At 40.6% G+C, this 11,435-nt stretch overlaps 1 protein-coding gene across 1 annotated transcript; it reads right to left on the reverse strand.

Annotated features, from left to right (window-relative positions):
- Nucleotides 1–74: 74 nt before the first annotated feature.
- Nucleotides 75–11,204, reverse strand: haus5 (HAUS augmin-like complex, subunit 5). Its single transcript, XM_080473634.1, has 19 exons — nucleotides 10,919–11,204; nucleotides 10,777–10,839; nucleotides 9,840–9,872; nucleotides 9,497–9,521; nucleotides 9,023–9,161; nucleotides 8,632–8,791; nucleotides 8,424–8,517; nucleotides 7,358–7,440; nucleotides 7,202–7,253; nucleotides 6,969–7,096; nucleotides 6,791–6,872; nucleotides 6,517–6,662; nucleotides 6,177–6,333; nucleotides 5,899–5,979; nucleotides 5,658–5,803; nucleotides 5,192–5,288; nucleotides 3,528–3,666; nucleotides 3,269–3,401; nucleotides 75–683 (listed from the first exon to the last, which is right to left on the reverse strand). The coding sequence occupies exons 1-19, from the start codon at nucleotides 11,017–11,019 to the stop codon at nucleotides 581–583; spliced, it is 1,962 nt and encodes a 653-aa protein (XP_080329760.1). The 5' UTR covers nucleotides 11,020–11,204; the 3' UTR covers nucleotides 75–580.
- Between the last annotated feature and the right edge of the window lie 231 nt (nucleotides 11,205–11,435).

The raw sequence follows: 11,435 nt of genomic DNA on the forward strand, positions 1-11,435 counted from the left end.
ACAGAAGCTCCATGCATGAATGTCAGTTGTTCTTTGATCTGAATGCATTTCAAGAAAGGCAGCATAACCATTGTAGGTTTAAAACAATTTATTATTTATAATGGAAAACATCCCAAAAATGTGAATGTACATTAAAACTACAAGTACAGCGCAGCCACAATGACATTTAAAAGCATTAGAAAAAGAGGTTTTGTTGTATGTAGAATCATTCTATGTGGAATTGGCACATTCCACATGCGCATTTTCCTCTAGGTATTCAGGTGTCCTCCCACAAACCAACGACACGCATACTATGAGAGCAGTACAGAAGATCGACAGATAGATGAATGAGTTGTTCTTTGTTCTGAATGCTGTTAAAAAAAGTAAAAATAAGACTTTAAAACGACTTGACATATTTACATTTAACTTATTAAGTGAAAAATAAAGTGTGTGTGTGTGGGTGGGTGTGTGTGTTAGGCTGTCCAGGGTGCTCTTGGTCCTTCGCCCAGTATCGACTGAGTCAGCTGGTCAACTGAACAGAGACGTGGGGGGCTGAAGCCAAAGTTGGGTGGATACAACATATGGATGGGTGCAGCAGCCATTATAATTGTAGGACAGCTAATTTCCACCTTTGTAGCCATTGCACATAAGTCCCTCCTCTTTGGGCGTCCCTTGGACGGGCATACTGAGCTGGTTGATTCCACCTACATATAAGACAGAGTGTAAAAAAAAAAAGACATGTGGTTGATTAATAACACAGTTTATAAAGAATTATACAAACACCTTTTCAATAATACAATGAAGGTCCAGACATTGTACTCATGAAAACCTCTGTAATGAACATGAAGTAGAACTACCATCTACCAACATTTTACCAGATCAGAAATATATTAAATAATTGGGAAGGTTTGATTTCACCCTGTTTCCTTGGGTGATTCAGAGACCCTTGGAAGACTTCTCTGCAGAACAAATCCAAACCATCTGCTCTTTAGATCCAATCCCAACAGCACAGCCTTCAACACCATAGTCCCCACCAAAGCCCACCACAAGATGACCAGCCTGGGGCTTAAAACCTCCTCATGTGCCTGCATCCCGGACTTTCCATTAGACAGAACTCAGGTGGTCCTCCAGCCCAAACATCCTTAACATCGGTGCCTCACAGGACTGCGCTCTCAGACAGGTATTCTTCTCCTGGTACACCCATGACTTTGTGGCCACAAGCAGCTCCTACACCATCATGAAATTTGCAAATGACAGTGGTGGTTGGTTGCATCAGCAACAGTGTTGAGCGGGCGTGCACAAGAGAGGTTGAAAGCCAAGTCATATTAGTGTTAAGACACCACACTGCTCCTGAACACCAACGTGACTTTTTACTGGGGACCGGTGGCGACTGTAAACATCACCCGGTGGTACGGGAGCAGCTCTGCTTGTGTCCGACAAGCCCTGCAGCAGGTGCTGAGGTCACGTCATCACGGTGAAAACAGAGAGACTCAGGAGGAGCTTCTTCCTTCAAGCTGTCAGGACTGTGAACTCTGACCTCCAGCAAGCACCTCACTAAAAGGGACAATAGACTAAACGGCAGCACTGCACTTTATGCGTATCACGCAGGCTGCACATTCTCTGTGTGGAAGCACATCCTCACTTTCGCACACCTGCTGCATTTTGCACTGTGTGCATTGCATGGGTGATTTTGCCTGTTTGTGCTTCTGGTATATTATAGTTTTACCTATTTGTCATCCTTTGGTACCGTTTGTGCCTATATTGAGACTTTGTGTTTGTACAGTTGCAGCATTTCACTGCCATATTGTGACAAATTAAAAAAAATCTAATGTAATGCTTCTAGATTACATTTTATGAACTCTTTGAAAGTGAACTTTTATACAGAGTAAATTGTTCTCTTCAGACAAGAACCTTTGGCTGTAGTAGTGAAACCCCTCCTGAAGAACAGTTTCCATCCTGACAGTTTTACCAACTACAGACCACTATTCATTTTCAAGCAACCTTTTAGAGAAACTTGAATGACCTTTTAATAAGAAACAAACTTTTGAGAAATATCAGTGCAGACACAGCCTTGATAAAAAAATTGTAAATGATCTCAGTTGCTATCTGGACTCGGACAAGACCTCCGACAGTCGATCACCGCATTCTTTCAAATAGACTGAGGCCCACGGTCGGCCTCGGTTGGTTCAGCACCTATCTCTCAGTGAGACAATTTGCGGTGACTCTTGATACGCGTTCCATGGAGTGAAATGCTGCACGTCCCCAAGGCTCAAACGTGGTCGCTGTGCTTTCTGACTTATGCATGTTGCTCCCACTTGGGAATGTTATCAGCCTTCACCAATGATACATAACTGTGTATTTTCATGTCTCTTGATAACATGGAACAAAACCTTTAACTGTATTTCAAAAATCAGATAATTGATGTTTTAAGAACTTTTTACTGCTCAGCCAGGACAAGACTGAGGGTTTAGTCTTCAAGGTTAAGAGAACAACCTGTTAAAAATATACAAATGGTCAATGAATACATCTGAACAAGTCAGAGTGTCATTCAGTTTCATTCAACTTTTGAAAGATGTTGTAAAAAGGGGCTTTTATCATCTAAAGAATACAGCCAGAGTCTGCCCATTTCTCTCTTTGGCTAACAGAGAGATGCTGCTGATGCATGATTTTATTGATTACTGAAATGCCCTGCTTGCTGGCGTCTCCAAAAATAGTATCTCACACCTCCAATTACTCCAGAATTCAGCTGCACATGTGTTGACGAGGACCAGCAGGCGGGTTCGTGTCTCATTGGATTTCCACGCTCGGTCATATTATTACAGTCATTTTCTTTTCTTTAGATCACATTGAGGGAGTGGGAGAGATGGACAAGTTCATTTTATATCAAACTGCATAAAATGCAGACTCGTGTGTCAGTGTTGTCATTCAGAGAAACTTTAGTTAAATAACGCTTGAATAGCAACACCAAACTTAAGCTCACTTCAAAATTTGGAATCGTATTTCATCTGCATACATCTATGGTGTCAAAGTGGAACTAAGCTTAGCATGAGCCGTCTGAGTGATGATTTGCTTTGCTACATTCGTGTCAATGTTTAGTTAAGCTCCCCCTTCAGTTAAGCTGAAGACCCGGTGAAATGGAGAAGTGTACAGCCAAAGAGGATGATCCCGTACCTCAGGAAGAAGGTTAGAAGGTATAGAGTCAAAGACAGAGATCAGACTATTGAAATACAGCATGAAAATTATTTCCATTCTTTTAAAATGAGTTCCAGCCTTCAGACACATGACTCACCAAAGAGTGGTGGCAGATTTCACTCTCCATTCCAAAGACAAGATTCTGTCACGTAAGTGGGAAAAGTTTCTGGTTTTCTGCACCAGTGACTTCATGCGCTTTGAATCCTCTTCTCTCATTTCGGACAGGAAATCTGTAAATCAAAGTACAGACAAAATACCATTGTCACGAAAACTTTTACTCACTCATTCAACATTTTATTTGCACAGGTAACGGATCTGTGTGTGAAATTTCTAATAGCATGTTATCGGATCGTTACCGCTTTCGTCAGATGAATCCAGCCACGTAGCGTTTTCCATTATTTTCTGCAGGTCGTTGTTGTGATGTTGCACAATCCAGTGCAGACAACGCAACTCATGTTGTTTGGAGCGTGACCTCGCCCACAACTCCCCTGGAGCCTGAAGCGTGAGAATTACAAGAAAAGTCAGCTTGCATCAAAGTCGAGAAAAAGAAAAAGAAAGAAAAGAAATGCTATAAATTAAATAAATGCACACATAAAGGCACGTTGTGAGCACACATTGCAAACACTCAGAGAAAGAAGCTTAAGACTGCGCGTTAAGAAATGATGGCGATTGTCAATCTCTTAAAAGGACTCTGTAAGCAACTTAAGAGCACCTGCTATGCAAAGTGTAAGGTGAATGTTTTCGGTGAAATGTATGGCAGTGTCCATCAGCACACCAATAAAACTGAGGTAAGGTCTTCCTAAGGATCAATGAAGCGAAGGTGACTGGAGAAGCTTACCAGGATGATCGATGTAAATTATTCTACTCCGCAGCATGTAATAGCTTAACACAATATGGAATCACAAACTGCATCAAGCATATTGAGATCACAGTTCTTTAGTTTGGTTTTTTTAATCGTTAATTCTGCACTTGAATCCATAACACCAATATACCATTTCTGTCGCAAGAGATATAAATTAACCAAATTAACAACTCATTAACACAAGTGACTTAAACAGCTGAATTCTGTCTGTTCCTTTCCATGTGCAAATATATGTACAGTAACAACAGCATGATTGACACCTATAGGTTCACAATGCTGACTTTAAGAATAGTGAACAACTTCAACGTTTAGTACTAAAAAAAAATCTAAACAAATGGCACCGGTCCCCCCTTACTTTTAACTCTGAAAACATCTAAGACCTAAGATGACCAGCTACTGAAATTTTGGGAAATACATGATGTTCCTTCTTGGCTGATATGGAGTTGAAGCTGCTCAACACTCATGTCTTTTTCATTTAAGATGTCAAATGTTTCTGAGAGTGAACCATCTCGACTGCTGACAGGCAGGCCAACTCAGCTCCCAGACTCTTGTACTGTGAAGCAAAGTTGTTGTGGTGTTCAGTATGAAGTTTTGCATTAATGTGCAAGCTTTTCATGAAAGAAACCTTCTCTAAATGGGAGTTGAACAGTCGTCTTCTCAATCCTATGTTGAGGAACGTTTTTCTGTTACTGTCTCACAGTTTGTTGATGCATTTTTTTCACATTATTGAACCTCTGCCCAATTTTTACATGCGAAAAGCTGTACTTCAGGCATCCTCATCCATTTCCCCGCTGGAGTCAATCGGGGTGGTTGAAAAGCTTGTGAACCAGCCAGTGGCTGGCTCACAGTGTGTACCACCTGAGAAAATATTGAGTTCTCCAAGTACCTCCATTATGGCTGACCTGAACATACAGTAGTAGCAGAGGCTTACTCTGTTAGCCAAGACTTACAACTTCTATACTTATTTTAAATAAACATTTCTTATGTTCCATTTTTTTTTTTTCATTCAAATTTTTTTTCATGACTTGACCTCAATATTTCCCCCTACCACTAGAGGGACCCCACTCACCACCAGTTTGAGAATCACAGTTTTGTAGCTTTGCTTTGGAAAAGAAGACAAGACTTCTAGACTATAAATCATCATACATAAAAACTCACCTTGTAAAGGGGGAATTTCAGTTCCTGACACAAGCGGGTAAAGACTTGCGATTGCAAGCGATGAATGGATAGCTGTGATGCAGGAACTCTTTGTTCACTAACAGAATTGGAGAAAAAAAAAATTGTATTCCGTAATTGGCATTTCTTGATGATGATATTTAGACTAGTTTTCTTTAATGCACTTCAGAAGAGTAAAATATTTAGGTTCACTGCACCTGGAGGTACAGATAACCATCCCTGTCCATCAGTGGGGGTAAGTAAGTGATAATGTTCCATTTTGCTGCTTTCGCTCTGTGAATTTGTAACGTCTCAATATATAGAACAATTCTCTCCACAAAATAGTGAGGGACCCAAAGTTGGAAAATTTACTGCCAAACGTATTCCAATTTCATGTAGCTCTTGACCTTTTTGTAATACACTTAATAAACAGAGTGACATGTCAACAAAGACAGAAATGTCTTCTTACCCGTCAACGTTCCTGCAGTCCAATAAAGGGAGGGAAACTCTTTGCAGTTGTCTGGCCTCCTTAAAAACGGCGTTCTCAAGAAATCTGGCTGCAGTGATGATGTCCTCAATAAGTAGCACAAGCCTTTTCTGGATCACGTCTTGGAGCTGAAAGAAAACAGAAGGATTTCAATTCTAAAGCCATTCAATAAGTGTCGCGTTTGAAAAATAAAATAATTGTTTGTTTTTTTTTAAATTCAGACCTCTGCGTGAAAACAAACTATCTGCATCCTGGCCATCGAGTTCTTTTTATTTAGATCCTTGATCTTCTTCCGTTTGTCAATCTGCAGAGACAGAGCAGGAAAGCGTGTTTAATCTACTACGGTATTACGTAACAGCTTTGTCCATCATACTCACCTCTTTGCCAATCCGTTTTTGTCATACAAGTACTAAGCACAAAAATGTTGGACCACATTTACAAACTGGTACCTGTTCTCTGTATGGAGAAATAAAAAAAACAAACAACCTTAATGACTCTCACCAGTTGCTTTCTGAAGGTGACAACAGAGTGCCGCTTCATCTGAAGACATCTCTGTGCTGCAGATTGGGCAGGTTGTTTAAGTTCAGTGCAGCGTCTTTGGATGTGATCTCTGATTTCCTCATGCATCACATGATGCAGGGGCATCTGGAGAACCAACCTAATAATTAAAAGAAAAAAAATATAATAAAAAAATAATAATCAGTACACAGAGCAAATCAAATCACACAATTTGCACTATATTGAAAAAGAAAATAACCAACACGAAGCCAAAGGTTGAAGAAATGAGTTCTGTGTCTAATTGTAATGAGTTCCCCAAACCAGAGTGGAAAATGGGACATACAGTGTGGAAGAATCATTGGGAAACTCGTTGGACATCTTCTTCTGAGCCTCCTTCTCACAGGACTCAAACTGGTTTCTGAGTCTCTGGAGTCTGGCGCGAGTCTGAGCCAAGGCGACCCAAATCTTCTCCGCCTGCATCCAAGCATCCTGCAAAAAGACGACACATATAATCTCATAATCAGTTACCTGAAAAATAGTAGGGAACATGATTTGTTTTTGCAGTGGATGGTCCATATTGTTACAATATATGAAATCTGAGCACAAGTATGTCGCACCTCTAACAGCAATTTAACCGGAGGCAGGTCGTTCTCCTTCGCCGTTGACGTGTCCAATGTGCGATCCCCTATAAAGTGGGGCCTGAAATGAACGTGACGAATAAATGTCACATGGGAAACTTTCAATGTATACAGCTTAAGAGGTGAGACTCAACAGAACCATGTGAAAGTTGCCTACCTCTGAGCTGTTGATCCCATTTTCTGATCCAGAGAAGCTTTTTTCTGCTCCAGGTGCAATTGCTCTCTTAAAGCCAACTGTCTCAATGCAGCAAGAACATGGCTTGGTGGGTAATCACCCCACAGACTCTAATGATACAAGACGAAATCTGTTAACTAACAGAAGTCGAGTAGTTGACCTTAAATGTAAAGTTTACAGCAACTTTCAGTAAAACGTTCCCACAGTACACATACCTGCACATCAGTCACCCACTGATTCCACACAACAGCCTGTTGACAATCATTTCTGAGAGGGAAAAAGCAAAGAAGTGACTGAACAATGAAGATTACTTTAAAAGAACACGTGGTAAAGTTGCTTCACAGTGTAAACTAGTGTAATATAATCGCTACCTTCGTGCGGCAGAGATTTTACTTTGCAGATGATTTTGGTTTGAATTCTGTAAGAAGCCGTCACACAGCTTTCTCACCTCACGCTGACAGGAGAAATAAAACAAACAAATTAATTCCTTCAGTCATAAGCTGATGTGATAATATACAGATTTGATTTCAGTTCTGTGAAAAATATTGCGATAAGAGTCCGATTTCTTCTGCATTTCAACGGAGTTTATAAAATGCTGGCCAACAAATCGCATCAATGTGTCTCTCAGCCAGCTTTCGTAATGTAATAGTTTGAAAATGGCACACGTAATATACAAGCAGAAACTCAAGGTGCGTCTCTCCAAAGATAATCCAAGCACGACCCAATTCAAAAAGTGGCACAAAAATATGGTTTTCACAAAGTACAGGAAGGAGGATGGGCTGTTGACACTGGTGCAAGAATGATTTATAATTCATTTAGTTAAGTAATTTTGTTGGGCATATGCACATAAATCACTACAGGGGTGCGGAGAAACTGATGGTTGTGCTTCCTCCTACATCTTTTAAGATATGATGGGTCATAATTTATTAAATTACTTATTTTTAATCCCGCTCCGTTGTGTTATTTTTGTCTGTTTTGCTGTGTTTTTAATAATTTTTTTTGTTTTGTTGTTGTTATTCCCACATGTCTGAAATAAACCTTTTCAATCAATCAATAATTATTACCATTTGTATGAAATAATAACCGCCTTAAATATCTTTCACTATGACTCTACTGGTCGTCTCTCAATCGGATGTTTGCTGGTTCCATCCCCCATCTTAAGCAAGACACTGAAACCAAACTTCTTGAATGGATGGCCTGAGGTCGCAGCATGGTAGCTGCCTCCACTGGTATGCAAATGAGTGAGTGTGTGAATGTGACTAACATTATTAAGTACTATACCAGAGAACTCCATTTACCACTCAATTTCTAGAGCACTTCTGTCATAATTCAATGTTTATTCTGGATGTTTTCGGTTTGATGCTTGTTAATGAACAATAGGAATATAGCTCTCTTAGCTTAAAGTTTAATACAGATCATTTTTTGGACAGCACTTACCAGGACTTGCGGCTCGAGCATCCCTTTGCCTTTAGATTCCATATATTGATGGTCGGAAAGCTCAAGATAAAACAGAACTTCAACAGAGGCACACCTGTAACACATTCAAGCATACTCTTATAGTCTTCACAGCTACATCATTCATGACAGATCTGGAATGAGCTCACATTTTCTTTTCTAATTTCAATGCATAAGTAGTTTTCTTTACCGAGCCATCAGTTCCAGAGTGTCGCATTCTTCACTAATCGTTTCCGTATTATCAGTGAGCATCTTGTGGCAGAAAAGGGAACGCTGCCAGAAGGCTTTGAGAAGCATTTCTTTAACTTTGTGGTCCTTCATCTTGGCCCAGGTGGACTGAACACTCTGCACTGTGTAGAACAAGAACATCAATAAACATAAGCATGAGACCATTACAACTATGAAAAGGAAAAAAAATAACAAAAAGAAAGACTGCAGATTTTCTGCCATGGTGAGGCAAACACACTTTGAGCAGCATCAATTAGGCATATAGCAGAACACAAACCGACATTAATTTTGCCAGACAAAAAAAGTAAGTTTTCTAAATTCATAATGCCTTCAGCTAATTCAGATGGACAAACCTTGTCTGGCAACCATATATTCTGGTTCTTGGATTCGTGAGTCCAGTAAGGCGATCTCCGTTCTTAGCAACTTTATCTTTTTGCAAAGCTCTCTTCTCTTTACAGAATCCCTTTGGTCGTCTTCCAACTTTTGCTGAGCCTTGAAAACACATCAGTAGTAAGCGTTCCACATGTAATTGCACCACCTCACCATGAATCTATTAAGATCAAGAACTACAAGTATAAAAACACCCCGTTGAAATCAGATGCGATGTGAGTCATTTACATTTATGACGCAATTACGACAGAACTTCGCCTAGTGAAATGTGATCGTCTGTAGAAATGAACATGCAAAGTGGTCAAATCATGTCACATCAACTTCTAAACCGGAGTATCCAGATGTTGCAGATTTTCACAAAGGAAAACCAAATGATTACGGTGTCATTGATACAACTGATGAATAAATATACGCATGAGAAAAAAATTGAATCCTACCTCTTTGTGTAGACGTACTTGGTACCTTAAGAGTTCATATTGTCAAGGAAGGAGTCAACCAAGTAGTTAGATGTAAAAGGCAAAACGTAGTAAATACGGTGCAATATTGGGAACAGATAGAGGGCAACAGTGGCTTCTCATTATTTCAACTGAATAGGTGCTGTGTTGTAGAGCAGGTCACAAAAGCTAATGGTACAAGTGCAGCAGAGTACAAGTGGTGAATGTAGTGGCTCTCTCCTGATAACTAAGACATAAGATAACTAAATTGTAGAAACCCTTAATAATGGTTGAAATAAAGAAAAGCCTCTGGAAGTAAAATTCTTAGCCACGCCCAAAAGGATACCAACGAAGATTTCCACGTATGATCCTCACATTTCTACAGGGGAAAAAAAACAGAATTGTAATCAATTACTTCCAAAAAAAAGATGCAACATCGGGATGCAGTGGTTAGAAATGTTCCCTCACAGGCTCATGGTTATGTCCTTGTGGGGTTTTGATATTCTTAACGTCACCGTGCTGGTTTTTACTGGGTACTCTCGTCCGCTCTCAGTTTAAAGCCCTTAGCTCTTTGAGTTAAATGGTGGTTGTAAATAGAAGATAGTTGTGTGTGTCATGCATAATCTTTACAGATATACAAACACACCCAAGAAAGTCTGCCACCATATTAACCCCCACAGCGACGCTGGAAGCCAATATGTGGTAATATTTGTCTTTACATCGCCATAATTTTCTGCCATAATATTTAATGCTTTAAAACAGAAATTTTCAAAGTGTATAGGAACATGAACACCCTCAAACGATTATCTGTGTCGGTCATGTACAGCAGTGATGACATGTCCAAGCACACCCAGCTTTCTGCCCAGCAGAGATGAACGTTGGTCCTAAAGTGATTCAAGCCTTCAAAAGTCCGTTATTGATTGTATGAGGCAGGGGGGTTCAAACCAGGCCCTGGAGGGCCCCTGCCCTACGCGTTGGAGGTCGTTTCCCTGTCTGCTGCAACACACCAGGTTGCATTGAGGGGTTTGTTATTGCGCTTTGAGTGAACTCGGGGCGTCTAAGACATGCAGGTCAGTGTCTGGCCAGGACCAGGGCTGAACACCGCTGGTCCAGAGGAAGGATAGATGAAACATAGAAAGGGCAGTCAGAGGAGAATGCATTCGATTATAAACATCAAGCAAATACACCAGCGTCCATGACAGTCCGATCTTTCCTCATTGACAAGCCAGAGGGGGGAAAAAACAAGTAGCATGTACAAATTGTTGAAGAACAGAAAGACTGACCTCTGCCGGAAAACATGGTCGGAGAGATATAACCAAACATCTCGCCATGGTCCCGCACAAAGCCTGAAAAAAAAAACAGTGATCAGGTCCTCTGCTTTCACGTAGAAACACAGAGTGGATATGATGACAGTTTGATACTCACTGTCTGAAGTGGTGGTCACTGGGTAAGTTGTACAGGGGCCGATGAAACTCATCTGTCGCCCAGCGTTTCAACTTTTCTGCCTGGAGCAGAACGGAAGTCATCGTGACACAGACTCGCTACAACATCTAGCGGCGTGCTGAGGTCGTATTCCACAGCCCTTGAATTAATTCTGACAAACGATGCGTCTTCACCGCGATGAACACAGTTTAGTTTGACTAAAGTGACAATTTTCCTGCAACGTTCAAAAAGTTCCCGCCTTCTTCTCTCTTTTCTCCTCCTCTTCTGTATCGCCTCCTTCGGTTGGCAACTAACGTGGGAGGTGCGTTTACCGCCACCTACTGGACGGAGTGTGAACCATGAGTCGGGAGAACTTTCCTGAGTTAATGTTGTGTTTTTCCTGTAGGATGTCTGGCTTCTTCTGCTTTCGCATGTTTTCTTTTAATAGTGTTGTTTGAGTTTCAGTCTGATGACTGTCTTAACCTCAATTAAAAGAATGTCAACTATTTCACCTCTAGTT

Source organism: Lipophrys pholis, assembly GCF_963383615.2.
Source record: "Lipophrys pholis genome assembly, chromosome: 10".
NCBI classification, from domain to species: domain Eukaryota; kingdom Metazoa; phylum Chordata; class Actinopteri; order Blenniiformes; family Blenniidae; genus Lipophrys; species Lipophrys pholis.